The following is a 16,051-nucleotide window of genomic DNA, read 5'->3' on the forward strand; positions in this document are numbered from 1 at the left end:
GAGGGACATTTTTCTTTCTGAGGCTCTGTTCTCTTTCTGGTGCTGCCTTCATCTGGGACTATTGAGCTTCACAAAGCACCTAGGTTCAGGCCTGTACACCAGGGGCTCAGGAGGTGAGCATAGTCCCCACCTACACATCTTTGAAAGGGGCTGATTTCAGAGCCCTTCACTCACTCCACTAGCTTTTTTTTTTTAGCATGTTGTGATGAGCCGCCATTCCATGCTCAACTCTGAAAGTTGGGGGTCATAAGCCCTGCTTCTAATATGCCCTTTTAGCTAGTGTTACATCTTGCAAGCAAACATCACAGCTCCCTCTGGGTCTCTGCTTCCCAATCCACCAGGATGGGGACTGAAGGGCAGATTTCTGTCTGTCTTCCTCCTGTGTTTGAGTCTCTCCCCCCACCCTGTTCTCTCTGTCTGCTTTCACCCAGATCCCTAGTGCTCTTGACCCACCTGACTCTATACCTGGCATGTATCCAAAGCCCTCTTCTAACCTTTCAGCAATCAATATTCAAGACCTCCTCATCTAGACCTAAGTGAGACCTCACTCTTCTTGGTCCATCGGGCTCTGAGCTGGGCCCTCACAAACCTACTACCCAGAAAAAGAGCTGGATTGACTTCCAGGGGCCTGAAGACAGACAACATTACTGAGAAGAAAAGTGGAAGGAAAGGCAGTGGTACCACCTAGTCTCTATCCATGGCACAGGTGGCAAGGGGCCCCTGGCATGGGATACTGGTTTCCCAACACCGGATGGTATATATTCCACCAAATATCTATTTGACCTTGAGCTATGATAAAATATCACATTATTGAGGTTTCTAACAACTAAAACAAATAAACAAACAGAAACTGGACTCTGGAGCTGAAACTGACCTTGAGCTGCACCTCAGCCAAGAAAAGGGAAATTGTCCATGTTGTTTATTCTGTGTTCAGTCAAGTTGCTTAACGTGCATTTTAACTTTGGGAGGCAGGGAGGTGCGCGGCCCTTCACCCATGAAGGATGATGACGTTCATAGCTGCTCACCCTGAGGCATCAGAGCAAGGCAAGTCCTACCTTCTGGGTTTCCAAGGGGAAAGTGATGATGGCCAAGGTCTGGAGGAAGTCAGGGGTCCTCCATGCTGGGTCCTGCGGGTAGGAGCGGTGCACCTGGCCGAGGAACTGAAGAATAATGCTGGGGAGTGTCTGCTCCCAGGCACTCTCTCCTGAACCTGCAGAGGGCTGAGGACACACTCTGTGAGACATGCTGTGCGACACAGCATGCAGCAGTAGGACAGAGGGACAGGGGAGTTAACTGAGAGAGACCAAGGAGCTAGAATATAGGGGGAGATATTTTCCAGAGTAGACAACAAGTTCCTTATACTATGAACAGAAAGTATACATCTTAGATATCCCCAAAATTAAATGTATATTAGCTCTGCAGTAGAATGAACACAGTTTTTTTAAATGAAGAATGTAAATAAATATATATTTACATATGTATATATACACACACATATGTACATATATGTTCTCAGCCACATGGATATTGAGAGTATGAACCAAGAAACAGAGTGAGTTCCAGGACAGCCAGAGCTACACAGAGAAACCCTGTCTTGAAAAAAAAACAAAACCAAAAAATCTAACTATAGATCCAGTGGATGGGCACAGCCCCCAGTTGAGTGATGGGGTCACCCACCCACCTCAAAAACATTAATCCATAATTCCTTTTGTCAAACGGAAATGCAGGGACAAAGAGTGGAGCAGAAACTGAAGGAAATGCCATCCAGAGACTGTCCCACCTAGGGATCCATCCCATCTGCTGATACCAAACCCAAACACTATTACTGATGCCAAGAAGTGCTGACTAACAGGAGCCCAGTATAGCTAGCTGTCCCCTGAGAGATTCTGCCAGAGCTGGACCAATACAGATGCGGATGTACACAGCCAAACATTGGACTGAGCATGGGGACCCCGATGGAGAAGTTAGGGCAAGGACTGTAAGAGCTGAAGGGGTTTGCAACCTTATAGGAAGAACAATAATATCAACTAACTAGAATCCCCAAAGCTCCCAGGGACTAAACCACCAACCAAAGAATACACAGCAGGGGGTACCCATGGCTCCAGCTGGAGAGCAGAGGATTGCTTTATCTGGCATCACTGGAAGGAGAGCCCCTTAGCCCTGTGGAGGCTTGATGACCCAGGAGAAGGGAATGCTAGGGCACTGAGGCAGGAGTGGGTGGACAGGTGGGGGAACACCCTCATAGATGCAGGAGGAAGGGAGGAGGAGTTAGGGGGCTTGTGGAGGGGAAGCAAGGAAGGCTTTTGAAATGTAAATAAATAAAATAACCAATTAAAAATGGAAAAATGTAACTACAGGAATTCTGGGAATTAACAAAATTGAAAGATGCCAAGTATTAGAATCTTAGAAAGTGACATAAATAAGTCAGGATACTCATCAATATATCCAAGATAGCATTCTTAAAGTAAGTCCACAGGCCCTCAGGTTCTTTTAGAAAAACTACAGTGGAAAGAAAGCTCAAATCTCAAAGCTGAAAGTGAGGAGGTGGGAACTATAGGCCAGAACATGAGTTAGAAGACACCTGCTGGAGCTGCCAGGTCCCTCAGGGGCTCATGTGTTAGAGCTGCACTGTTAATGGTGTTGACAACTGTACAAACTTGGGACAAATTAGTAAGTCTTGAGTCACTGGGGGTGTACCCAAAAGGGCACTGTAGAATTTCAGGTTCTTCTCTGTTTTTTGAGGTGAAGAATCACGGAGAAAACTCAGGCCCCAGGAAACTTGCATTTAAATAATATAAGAATCAGTAAATTCAACATCTTTTTTAACATAAAGGAGGACTTGTATTTTATTTTAAAACTAGCACAATACCAATATCAGACCTCACAATAGCACAATGGAAAGAAATCTTACCCCAATAGCCTTTATAACTGTTCATATATAATCATAAATGGAAATTTGTTAATAGAACATGGAAATGCACTGAAAGTAAGAATACAAGGATTGAAGGAGATCTTTACAAGAACACAAAGGATCCTGTTGATGGAATTTTATCACGTGAAACTGATTGAAAGATACAAACAGGTGATCACTTAACAACATGGCCAAGACAAAGCGAAAAACAGTTATTCTTTCAAAGGCTAACTATGTGCATCAGGGAGATGACTCTGCCAGTAGAAACACTTGCTGCACACACAGCAATTGTGTGTGACCTGAGTTTGGCGTGCAAGTTCACCTTAAAAGCTTTGTATAGTGGCGCAAACCTTAGCCCCGGCACTCCCACAGTGAGATGGGAGGTAGACACAAAATTGGTCAGAAGGTTAGGCATGAGCCTTCCTGGAAGATGCAGCTATGAACAACTAGAAAGATCCTCAAAGAGGGAGGAGTAGATTAGCACCCAGGGTATCTTCTGATCTCCACACTCGTGCCACAATATGCACATGCCTGCACATATGTGCACACATATGCAGCTTTTAAAGTAAATGATTCTTTAAGTAAAAAAAAAAAAAAATGAGTCTGTGCCTTCTTAACATAGCCATACCTACATGCAGGAGAGAGAAAGAGAGACTGGTAAAAGCTAAAATAATATGGTTTTGATCAATGCTAAAGAACTCCTCTATGGAACCGTTATCCATGCTGCCATGTAGCTGGGGTTCTGAGACGGGCAGAGCATCTCTACACAGATGAGCGATAGGTGGGGGTGGGGGGAGGTGTTTTTTGTGGCTGTGGTGGTGTATTTAAAGTCTACTGAAATGTTTCTGAGAAGTTCATTCAGACAAAAATGCATGCCCCCAGTGCACACCACAGATTTTGCACCCAAGAGGTCACCAAGCTAGAGAGCAAAGATGTGCATTGCAGATGTTTTGTAACAATGAATGCACCAAGCAACACCATATGCTGTCTATTACAGATATGCATACCTCATGACACACAAGTCTTATATTTTTCTACTTTATTGACATAAAAAAATAAGCCCACGAAATACTGAGGAAATAAGAGACACTGATTTTGAGACTCTAGCCTCTGTAAGGACATGGCATGATTTCCTAGAGGAGCCTGCAGGCTATTCCTGTCCAGCACACAGTGGCTGTATCTGGAGCTGGGGGTGGGTGTCAGATGAGTGTTAGGTTTGGGTTTCTATTTTTTGCAATTTTTTTTATAAGAACAATGGCATTTCCTCACATAATCAAGGCTCTGATGAGGCTTAGTATCTTCAGAATGAAATTGAATTTCTCAGCCTTTAACCCTTGCTGACCTGTTCCCAGACCAAATAGCCTTCACCTATTATAGTTGCCACAATGTTTAAATTAATCCCTTCTACCCAGTGCTCACAAGCCTTGAAAGTCAAAATCAAGCAGCCCCTGCACGAAAGGCTCTGTGCCAGGCCACCCATTTTCTCTGAGACAGGCATCTACCTCACAAGTATCTCTTGAGCAAGGCCACCTCATGCAGATGAGCCTCTTCAAAAGATATGCATCTTTGTCTCCTCTGAAATGTCCCCACTGAGGAAAACCAAATACTTAAAAGAAGTAGGGAATAGATGTCTTATGGTGACAGTGCATAAATCACCTTGGGAACCTTTAGGTTCCCCATGGTGGCATTTGTGTCTTATAAGAAGGAAAAGAGAGACCCAAGGTAGTACATTTGCTCAATGTCACCATGGGGTCCCCTCCACCACACTATGAGATAGCAGCAGGCTCTCTCATTACATGCCAGGCAGATGCTGGTACAATGCTCCTGGATTTCCTACCCTTCAGAACTGTGAGCTAAATTAGCCTCAGTTCCTTGTAAATTACACAGTCACAGGCATTTTTCTATATAACAGAGAATGGATGGATATATAAGCTTTACTAGGAAGCTTCTGAAACAAAACAAGCTGACCCTTCCAAACTCCTTCCCATTGGGACCTTCTGGCATGCTGTGTGGGGAACAGGTCTCACCTGGCTCATGATGGCTTTCAGCATCCCCAGGAGTAGCAGGGCACCTTCTATGCACAGTCCAGCCTGGAGGACTTCTTGCTGGTGATGTTTCTGAAGAAGCCACTGAAGCATCAAATCCAAGCTCTCCTTATGGAGAAAGAAGAACCATAAGGAGATCTGCCCACCAGTGGCTAGCTTTATCATAGTGCTTCACATTTCCCAGGGTTTCCCAGTAGGAAAAACAAGAAGACAGAAACAGAATGGGTCTCTGGCCCTTAAGGAACCTTCTAGCCCCATGTGCATTAGAAGCACACAACTCTAAGAAGGTTCTAGATCTACCAACGACTTGTAGCAAGTGGGGTTCTTCGGGGCTAAGGGTGTAGAACAGAGAGCAGCATTTGTCTGGCATGCACAAGGCCCTGGGCTCTAATCCCGAAAATATTCAATGTCCCAACCAAGTTCAATGGGTATGACCAATGGACTTAAAGAAGATAAGAAGGATTCCAAGATTCATGGAAAGTGCAGGGAAGGAACAGGGTGTAGAATCAGGAGGCCTGACACTGACCTTTTAATAGCTCAGAACAACTACTCAGCAAGCTGTTCAATCTCTTGGCAGTTCAATTTCCTTCTCTATGAAATGGAAACTTACATTATCTACTCCCATGGGATTGTTTAAATATCAAGTGAAATGGAATATGTAAAGTGTCTCTTACAGGTCTTAGACTCTTAGATGTTTGTTTCCCATAATACAGGGGGAAATAAAAACACTGGGTCTCAATGAACTTAACACAGCATAGTCCGAACCTTGGGCTGAAGTGGTTTACATAGTATTTGTGTCTCTTGAGATGTACATCTAAATTGTAAAATATGGGAGTATGCAGTGGGCAGAATGTTTTAGCCATGTGTTTTTCTATTCCAGTTCCATTCAGTTCAACTCAATTAAAGGCTAAGAATTGATTTCCAGTTCTACTATTCATCAGGAGCCTGGAAAGATGTGTCAAGGGTCAGGTGGGTCTCCCATCTGCTCAGTGTTTAAGGAGGCAGCTCACCTACAGGCACCAATGTTATGTGAGGTACACTGAGGCACAATGGAGGAAACTCTCTAGAGTGGTCAGCAGGAAGTGGCAGGTGACAGTGAGAGAAAGGAATAAAGGCACATGAGACATGTGACAGGTGAGCACATGTGACACATGTGACAGGTGGGCACATAGCAGCTGTCTCCTGTGGACATAACTCAGCAGAATTATAGTGGGAAGATTAGGTAAGTTGAAGTCAGCTAGAAAGGCTAGTCAAGTAATCAAACTGTAGGAGTTCTGATGCCGGCTGGGATCTGCATCTGACCTGGGAGGTATGAAAGCCCAGGAAGGCTTGGACCAAGTGTAAGCATGAGTGACAGTGTGATGGGGAGGTGAGCATGGGCTCTTCTTTGGAAAAATTGAGAAATGGGGCAAAAGTATGAATTAAGGAGGAACTCCCAGGGGCTGGAGAGAGTTCAGTCGTTAAGAACAGTGACTGCTCTTCCAGAGGTCCTGAGTTCAATTCCCAGCAACCACATGGTGGCTCACAACCATCTGTAATGGGATCTGATGCTCTCTTCTGGTGTGTCTGAAGTCAGCCACAGCCACAGTGTACTCACATAAATAAAATAAATAAATCTTTAAAAAAAAGAAAAGAAAAGAACAAGAAGAAGCAGTTCCTGGTCTAGGGGACATGGTTGGACATGCTTGTGGGCTGCAAGGGAAGACTCAAGAATCGAGAAACTAAAGAGAAAGAGGAGGGAAATGCTGCATGTGCTGAGTCACTCAGGATTAAAGAACATCCTCTCTTGGTGACAATGGAGGGGATCACCTATGAGGAGCAGAGCTGAGACCTAAGGTGCGATATGGGGGCAAGGCCAGCCCTAATGTGCTGTGATTTCCCTAGCCAGAAAGAGATTCGATTGATTGCATCAGGTATTCTATAAGAGAGAGTGGGAGGTGGGAGTTAAGGAAGTCATTAGTGCTAATTGGAGGGATTTAAAAGCTAGCCTGGGAGCAGGGTGTGAGGGAATGAAGCAGGTCAGACATAGTTCCTGTTGGAAGGAGCAGAGGGATAGAGAATCTTAGAGAACAGCCATAATGATAGGGAATCAGAAAGTGAAGAATGCCTCTCCTCCCCAGGCATGCACCCTGAACATACTCTAGGCCCATCGGCCAGCTCCGTAAATGGTGTCTGGAGGAAGAAGGAAGACACGATGAGGTACACTTCCGGAATGAGAACATGGTAGGCCAGAAAGTCATTCAAGACCCGGAACCCAGGAAGCAGGCAGGGGCTCTGGTCAGGCACTGCAGGGCGGCTCTTCAAGTTGTCTATTGATCAGGTGGGGGGGGGGCACAAAAGCCAGATGAGAACAATTATTGATACCAAGTCAACACATTGACCACAACCCAGAAACACTGGACAAAACATGTTTCATATATAAGAGCATATGAAAGTTTCTTGTGATCATTCCTGGACAGTTCTTAACATGCTCATCCATTCATTGATCCATCTACCCATTCACCTATCCATTCATTCACTCATTCATTCATCAAAAACAGACACTAAATGCCAACTATGCAGAAAGCACCAAGACAATCCTGTATTGGACCGAGGAGCTACCACACTGTACCATCATAAAGAAGTACAGATTCCAGGCTCATAGGAGGCACACAATGTAGTGGGAGGGGCAGACATAAGGCGATTCATACAAATTAATATGTGCTTATGAATCATGGTGGGCATTAGAGAGATGTCATAAAGGAGCAGAGAGATGTTATTAAACCTCCCAGTTCAGGTTGTGCCCCCCACCTTGTCCTGGGGGAAGGGCACTGAACTGGGACATGAAGGATGAGTCAACATCCACTGGAAGAGGCATCCAAGGATGTGCAAGATGCCCAGTGTGTAAACAGATAAGGAGATTTGAACCTTAGGAGGCAGCTCACTGAAGCCAATGACCATGAGGCACTAGGATTCAGTGAAGGGAGTCTAAGGACTCAAGGGTTGATCTGGGGACAGGGTTACCCAGGTCCCAAGTGGGCAGGGTGTGGGTAGGACTTGATTCTCGCTCACACCCAGGACAAAATAGTAATGGCATTGTGGAGACAGCCACACACTCACCCATCACAATGTCCACCCCCTCCATGCAGCTCTCTACCCAGCATCCAGCAGACAGGCCATCTCTAAATCGCCCACGGAGGGAAGGGCTTGACAGAAAGTATAGCAGCAGCTTCAATGCCAGTGTGGTGGTGCTGGGATGCAGGTGACCCTGTAGGAGCAGCAGGAACCAGTCAGGCCCCAGGCTCAGAAACACCTGTTCCTTTAACCTAGAGGGGGAAGACATGCAAGCAAGTCATCTCTCAGCCCATGAGCAAGAAGCGTGTCTAGAAGACAAGTACAGCTTCACAAGTCACCACAGAAAGGAAAGTGAGGCAGCGCTTGGCCACTGTACATGAACTGTGATTATATTTCTGAAGGAACACAGTAAAAGTCTTTCAGGACCATTGCACAATGGATGGGTTCGTCCATTGACACTGCTGTGTAAGCAGGCAGAGCTTCTCAGGGCAATGGGGAACTAAGTCCAGGCATGGGGATGTGAGCGCTCCTTGTAGCCCTACTCACTACTGCTCATGCTTACCTGTCTCACTTCATTACCACAAGCAGAAGAGTAATCTAAGACACGCATTTATTTACCCCTGTCTTCAAAGCATCTTGCCAAAACTAATCCAATGGTTAGCTGTGATAAACTGTACCTCTCAAACATGGTCATTGAAATGCTGAGTTTAGATTTGTTAGAGGGAACTAAACAGCAGGGAGGTCAGAAGCCTGTCTAGAAAGGACAACAGAGAAAGTAAAAGCCCCGGCCACTTAAGAGCCATAGAGAGAGCCATCTGAGCAAGGCAGGTTCTCAGCACCAACTTCCACACTGGGCTTGCTGAGGGATGGCTGCTGGCTGCTGGCTGCTGGCTGCTGGCTGTTGGCTGCTGGCTGCTGCCATGAGCTGATACCGGACTGGAAATGAAAAGACTGTCTCTCTTTTAGTATTTGTCTTTGGTGCTTATTAACTGGATGCCTTTGACAGGACTCTTTTTTTTTTTTTCTTTTTCGAGACAGGGTTTCTCTGTGTAGCTCTGGCTGTCCTGGAACTCTCTCTGTAGACCAGGCTGGCCTCGAACTCAGAAATCCGCCTACCTCTGCCTCCCAAGTGCTGGGATTAAAGGCGTGCGCCACCACCGCCCGGCTGACAGGACTCTTAATATGCCCTGCCATTTAACTCAATGATAATAGGGATGATAGTGATGAAAGGGATGGCCTTGATGCTGCTGCTGCTGGTGGTGATGCTGCTGCTGCTGGTGGTGATGCTGCTGCTGCTGGTGGTGATGCTGTTGCTGATGGTGGTAATGCTGCTGATCTCGAGTAGTGGGAACTATGACAATGGCAGCCATCCTACTCATGGTGGTGAAAGCAATGTGGTGGTGATTGACATGGTAGTGATAATGACAATGAGAATTAGCTTATAGACTCCATGGCGTCCCAGGCACCCTTCTCAAAGTCACCTGTCAATCACTTTATCCTCACCTAAGCCCACCAGGAAAACTGTCTTTTTCCATCTCGCACTGAGCAGAAAGAGGTATAGGAGACTCACGAGACCTTTTTGGGGAACTTAGGGAAAGAGCGGAAACTCCAATCCTAGGTTGAGATTGAAGAGTTCAGATGTGAGAGAGCCACCCTTGAGTCTCTTCCAAAGAGATAGAAAGGGAAAGGACTGGGCTCACTTATTTCTAAAGCATCTTCTAGTTTGTGTTTTGATTCCAGGAATTTAAAGACTCATAGGCCGATAAGAGTGGTTTCAGTGTGTGTGGAATTTTTGTGCGTATTGTGTGTGGTATATTTATATGTAGACACACATAAGTGCAATCTAGAGTTAATGCTAGGAGTCTTCTCTATCACTCTCCAGCTTATTCTTAGTGACAGAGTCTCTCACTGAACCTGGAGATCACAGTTCCCAACATTATGTTAAAAGATAGACATCACATCCAACTTTTATGTGAGTGCCAGGGATTCAAACTCAGGTCCCCATGCTCACAAAACAACTGCTTTACAGACCGAGCTGCCTCTCTAGCCTCTGCTGGGAAGTCATTAGCTACTATTTGCTGTTTCTTTGCTGGGGAGTATCTCTCTACCATATCACCAAACCTCTCACACACTGACTCAAACTCAAAGAGAGTGCAAAGCCATGGGACAACCGGCTCAGGGCTGCATCCTCCAAGCCAGGGACAGTGTTTGGCATACAGTAGGTGCTCAACAAATAGCTGTTAGCTGGATGACTCCAGAGTCTTAGGCAGGCAACAGGAAATGTAATGTAATCAGCTTTGTGATTAAACATTTCTCTGAAGGTTAACTGAAGGCAGATACTCCTTTAACTAACTAAAGCACTAAGTGAACAGCAGAAGAGTTTGGCAAGCCTTCTCTACGATAGATGTAATTTATGCCAACCATTTCTCCATTCTGTTGTCTGCCAGGCATAAGACACCAAAGAAAGCAGTTGTCACAACTGCCAGAACAATCGCCATTACAGGATACAATGGTGACAAAAAGAATTTATCGAAATGATCTCAAATCTGTTTCTAGTTCTCTGTGCCCATTGAGCATTTGCATCAGGATATACCTCAGGGCAAGGTCTGGCTTATTGAGTGGAGAGAATATTATTTCCATTCTGACTAGTGCAGAACACACTACAAGCAGACTCGAGGATGCTAAACTTTTCATTAAGAAGAGGTTTTAATGCCCCATCCTGTGTGAGGTAACCCGGAGCCAACTCATCCTTCCTGGGTCTACTCACTCAGAGGACAGATGAAGTTTGGAGGAAGATAATACACCAAACAGCATCTCCAGCAACTGGTTTCTAAGCCAGATTGCCTTTCCAGATGTTTGGCTTCCAGCTACAGAAAAAAAGAAAGAAAGAAATTCAGATTTGAGAGAAAGCGGATGTAAAGAGACATAATATTTGCTACAGCATACAATTGTATTCATCAAATACTTAGTCTACTTGGGAATTGGGCCACAGATAGGGCTCAAAATCTTGGCATTGATTCTAGACTTCTGTGCAACACTTAAAATGAGCTTCAGAATGTTGCCGTGTTTCTCTTTACTTGGGGAGAGCTCCAATGTTTACTCTTAGGGGGGACAATCTTGGAAATGATAAGGTCAAAACTATCTTTCAATGAGAAGCAGCTTGACCCTTGAAGCATCAGAAAAACTCTAAAGGGCACACTAACAATGTTTAACAGAGGTTTACACTGAACTGATAGCAGGCATGGCAATGCCCATCTTTCATCTCAGTACTTAGGAGGCATAGGCAGTCAATTTCTGTGACTTCATGGCCAGCCTGGTCTACACAGGGAGTTCCAGACCAATCAGAGCTACATAGCAAGACCCTGGCTCAAAAAATAAGGAGGTGTGGGAAGATTCACCATAAAATCCATGTGAGGAGGAAGTCTGGCCAACTATGACCTTTGACCCCCTGTCCATCCACTCATTCTCTGGCTGTTGTTTTGTCATCAATTCAAGGAACACACACCTCACAGCAGAAGCTTGGAGAAGAAGAGTCCCACTTTTCTCTCTTTGAGAGGGCCCCATCACCCATTAAGACCCTGATCTCACTGACATTTCAGTTCTATCCTCTGAGAGGAGGGAATAGCAATTTCCATTTTTAAGGCTTGACCTAAGAAAAGGTAGAATTAAGCAATGCTGTCCCAGAGACCATTCTGTGTCAGTGAGACTGTTTTACTTCTGCCCTGTCCCATGTAGGGGGCACTAGTCTCATGTAGTGGCCATATTTAGAATATGGCCAATGTGAAAATCCAAAATTATAACTTTTAACTATTTAAATTTTGCTGTTTTGTTATGTGTATAGTATATATGAATGAACATGCTTGAGCATGCGCATGCACTTGTGTTTACATGTGGATAGAGGACAGAGGACAGAATATCTGCTGCTCTCCACTTTATTTATTGAGACAGAGTCTCTCACTAAATCTGGAGGCCATTGATTCTGCTACACTACTTGACCAGAGAACCCTATAGATAAATGGTCTCTGCCTTTCCAGCTCTAGGGTCACAGACACAGGCTAGTGTGTCTGACTTTTCATATGGATGTTGGATATCCAAGCTTAGGTCCTTGTGCTTATGTGGCAAGCACTTTACCAATTGAGCCATCTCTCCAGCCCCCAATTAGTTAAATTTTACATTTAAATTGCCCCATATTGGGCAGCACAGATCCAAAGGGTCAAGGACAAAGTGGTTGTAGTTGCTACCCTATGCCCTCTTAGCAAAGGGAGACTGGAGAAGATGGTTAAGAGCGTGGCCCAAACACGTATCATAAACTCTACATCATTAGAAGCCCTTGGATTTCAGAAATAAAGCTTGGTAGGACTGGGATGACTAGGTTATTAGAGAAGGCAGAGAATGCTGTGGGAAGGATGCCATTCCTGGAGAGATGTGTTCACAGCATGCACAGAGGCTGTGCAATCTGTAACACTTTTGAGAGTGTTAGCTTGAGGCTCATTGATACTGGGGACAGTGAGGGTTCAACCAGGAAAGGTCAGGACTAGCATATAGAGGCTGCCTATCCTGGGAGCCTTAGAAGCCATTGCAGGTTTTGAAGCAGGGATATATGATTTGGTGTATTGTGTAGCGTGAACTGTTAAATATAGCTTCCTCAGCCACTCTTTGGCCATCATAGCTGTGAGTGTCTCCCTTCTATCTCACAGCTCATATCCATGCAAAGTACTTTTGGGTGCCTTGAGGGTCATCCCGACTCTCTGATCTGAGAAAGGGGGCTCTCACCAGGTACGGAGGGGTCCTGGGCTCCATCCATGCAGATCTGCCTCTCGTTCACTGATGAAGGCTTGAGGGTGTATATGACAAACAGCCCAACCCTACATACAGCAAGATGAGAAGGGTGTGCTTAAGCAGTGATCTCAGCTGTGCCTGGATTTGTGCTAAGTGTTTTCTACATGATCCACTCAAGTGGGGCTTCTAGTGAAAATCTGAGGAAAATGGGATTTGGTCGTGATCAGCATTGTGCTTCTAGAGACTTCCTAATCTATCAAGATTTAGCAAAGAAATTAACGTAGGTTCTTCCAGGTCAATTTTTCAGATAGGAATGAAGACAAAGGGTGGGATGTGGAACTGTCTGACCACCCTGAGGGAAATCTGTAGGAGGTAGACAAGGGACAATTGCTGCTAGTGTGTCTGTGAGAGTGGAGTTCTTGAGTTCTTGAGCATGGAACAGCTGCCCGAGTACCACAGCCTGGGAAATCTGCCATCTTCCACCCAGAATCGAGCAAATTCACTCTTATCCAGATGCTCATCCCCGACCACAAATTTCTACAAAGTATTGAATTATGTTAAGTGTCAGGGGGTTGGGGGACATATTCCCTTACAAAATAGTACTAGGCTCTTCCATCTGCACCACCCCCTGGGGAGTTTGTTGAAGTACCTGAGTAAGTCGTGGATGTTGAAGTGGCCTCTCAACTGACAGCCCAGAATGGCAATGATGGTGGAGACCTTGGACAGAGCCAGACTTGGCTCATTGAAGAGAAACAAGAGCTTGGGTAACAGCTGTGCTTGGTGGGCTACTTCAGCATTCCTAGGTCCTTCCCTGGTGAGCCCAGAAGAGAGGCAGTAAAAGCTTTTACTGGAATGAACCAAATCTGCTGTGTTTCTACTAAAAGGCTTTTCAAGCTAGGCTTGTTCCATGGCCCCCTGACACCAGTGGTCTCCTGGCAACTTGTCAAGCTGCCATCAGGCACCCGTCAGGTATGTGTCTGCCAAGTGTCAGAGCGGCTGGAGCATGCGCTGCTTGTCCCTCTCAATCCCCGGAAACCGCCTTTAAATACAAACCCCGTTATTGACTTTAGTTTGGAGCCTCAGGGAGAACTAATGCCGGCCTCAGAAAACCCAGAACAAAGACAGCAGACACACGTGTGACCCAAGAATTCTCCCCCAACAAGCAGCAAAAGCAGCTCGTACCCATAGCGCCCGTCTGCCTGTGTGATCTTCCTGCCCACCTCAAACCACAAAGTGGATGAGAGCTCAGTGGAGAGGCAGAGGAGAGAGATAGAATTCAAGAAGCCACACCCCCTCCCCAGGATAATCACAGTCTTATTTCCAGTAAGCTCGACTCCTCCAAAGAGAAGAGCCACAAGAGTAATGTCTGTTGCTTAGACAACAGGTACGGAAAGTGGAGCCTGGCAGAAGGAGGGTAGGTGGATATGGGTGGAATTGCTCCTTTGAAACTTTCTTGTTGACATTAGCATGTTCAGTTCTGCAAAGTTCCATACCCCATATACTAATGGGACACATACAGGGTGGTTGCAGATCGTAGAACTATGTGACAGGAAAAGACCTATGACCTTCCACCCAAAAGCTGGGGCCACCTAGGTGGATAGTTAATGACAGCCAAATGAAAGTCTATTTACAAATGCATCCAAAACAAGGAAGATGTGAGCAGCTACTGGGAGAGCAAGCAAGGGGAGAGCCCATGGCTCTGCTGCTTTCTTTCTCTGTTCACACCCCTTATATATCTAGAGTAAACTCTTCAGCCTCTAGAGAGGCAAAGCCATGCTCTTCACCTGGCCCAGCAGCACTCAACCCTGTCCTAGGACTATGGTGTAAAACCCATAGAGGGTGCCCAGCTGAGACAAAGATCCAAGGAGTTATCCCATAGCCACCCAGCTGTCACAGAAGAATGCCTGTCCAAGTGAAGCAGCACAGGGTAAAACAAGGCAGAGAAGGAAGAGGGGATACTCATGTGCTACCTCAGCATCCTTGGGGCTCTATGCCCTTCACTTACACACCCTAAGGAAGTTCTTAACTACCTTTCTCCAGGCCCTGTTCTTCCATCCCTCCTCCTCCATGCATTCTTTCTTCCTTAAAATTTGGGGCTTTTATTTCTTCCATTGGCAACTCCAAATGACTGGTTCAAGTCAATTGAAGAGGTCAATTAAAGAAACAATGTACAGAAAGCAAGTTATGCCTAGAGAAGACATTTCTTCTCTGCAGGCCATATTTGTCACTTGCTGAGCCCCAGTTGACCTGATTCTGGACTAGTCCTTGAGGCTACAGGCCTCTGATTGCCCAACACCTATCCTGCTGTGGTTCAAGTTTGTCCAAGGAGAAAGGAGCTGTCCCACAGCCCCTCAGGGGTGGGTGGCAACCAGCACTCTGGGGATTAGTAGATAATACCATTAGTCCTCCATCCCTCTAACCCTTATCTTTTGTTTGAAGACATTAGTTCTAAGCCCCAGGCTACTGAAACCCAGCCAACCTTGGTGACTGAAGGATCTCCAGGAGATGAGAAAAGAGTGTGAGCTCTAGGTTGTCTGCAGTGTTTGTCCAGAGCTGGAAGACAGAACAAACATGATTAAGGCCAAGCCATGGGTGTCACAGAGTCCACTGAGTCTGAGACTAGCACTTGACACTTAGCAGGTAAAGATAGCATCTCTAAAGGGAATTTCAAACATCTCTCCCAGGGCTGCTCACATGCTGGGGTATTTGCAATATGCCCTCTGTTTGCCAAGGCCTCCTCCATTTGAACTCTGGAATCATGGCCCAGAACTCCAGGTCCCTATGTCTACCTCTCTGCGTTAACAAGGGCCTGGATCTTGGACATCATTGAATCTCCAGGATATGGCCAATACCTGGGTGCTGTAGGCACCCAGTAAATGCTGCTACATTTGGAATGGGTTGGTCCATCCATAGGTCTGTTGATCCTTCCATTTGGCCAGTGTCCCCATTTCTCCCCTCCGGTCATTCTTTAAAGGAACATTGGGAACAGCAAACACCATCCAAAGGGATCAAGATATTATCTTTAATTTTTATACATAGATGATGCTTCACAGCCTCAAAATCCTTTCCAAGACTGTGTGTATGCATCACATATAGACATATATATGTGTGTGTATGTATCACATATAGATATATGTGTGTATGTGTGTGTATCTATACATATATATACATATATATATGTACATGTACATATATATATATGTATGTGTGTATATATATATGTATATATATATATATATATATGTGATCAACTCTTTAATCC

General features: G+C 45.4%; 1 protein-coding gene across 1 annotated transcript in view; it reads right to left on the minus strand.

The window, feature by feature from the left end:
- The window catches only part of Wdfy4 (WDFY family member 4), a 234,798-nt gene that overhangs the window by 125,624 nt on the left and 93,123 nt on the right, over window positions 1-16,051 (minus strand). Inside the window, exons 25-32 of the mRNA XM_031361883.1 lie at window positions 15,269-15,342; window positions 13,439-13,600; window positions 12,784-12,875; window positions 10,778-10,877; window positions 8,056-8,261; window positions 7,096-7,265; window positions 4,939-5,064; window positions 1,056-1,220 (exon numbers count right to left, since the gene is read on the minus strand). Of these exons, the coding sequence (XP_031217743.1) occupies window positions 1,056-1,220; window positions 4,939-5,064; window positions 7,096-7,265; window positions 8,056-8,261; window positions 10,778-10,877; window positions 12,784-12,875; window positions 13,439-13,600; window positions 15,269-15,342 (1,095 nt within the window). The remainder of the gene's footprint in view (window positions 1-1,055; window positions 1,221-4,938; window positions 5,065-7,095; window positions 7,266-8,055; window positions 8,262-10,777; window positions 10,878-12,783; window positions 12,876-13,438; window positions 13,601-15,268; window positions 15,343-16,051) is intronic.

This window comes from Mastomys coucha, unplaced genomic scaffold (assembly GCF_008632895.1).
Source record: "Mastomys coucha isolate ucsf_1 unplaced genomic scaffold, UCSF_Mcou_1 pScaffold9, whole genome shotgun sequence".
In the NCBI taxonomy this organism is placed as follows: domain Eukaryota; kingdom Metazoa; phylum Chordata; class Mammalia; order Rodentia; family Muridae; genus Mastomys; species Mastomys coucha.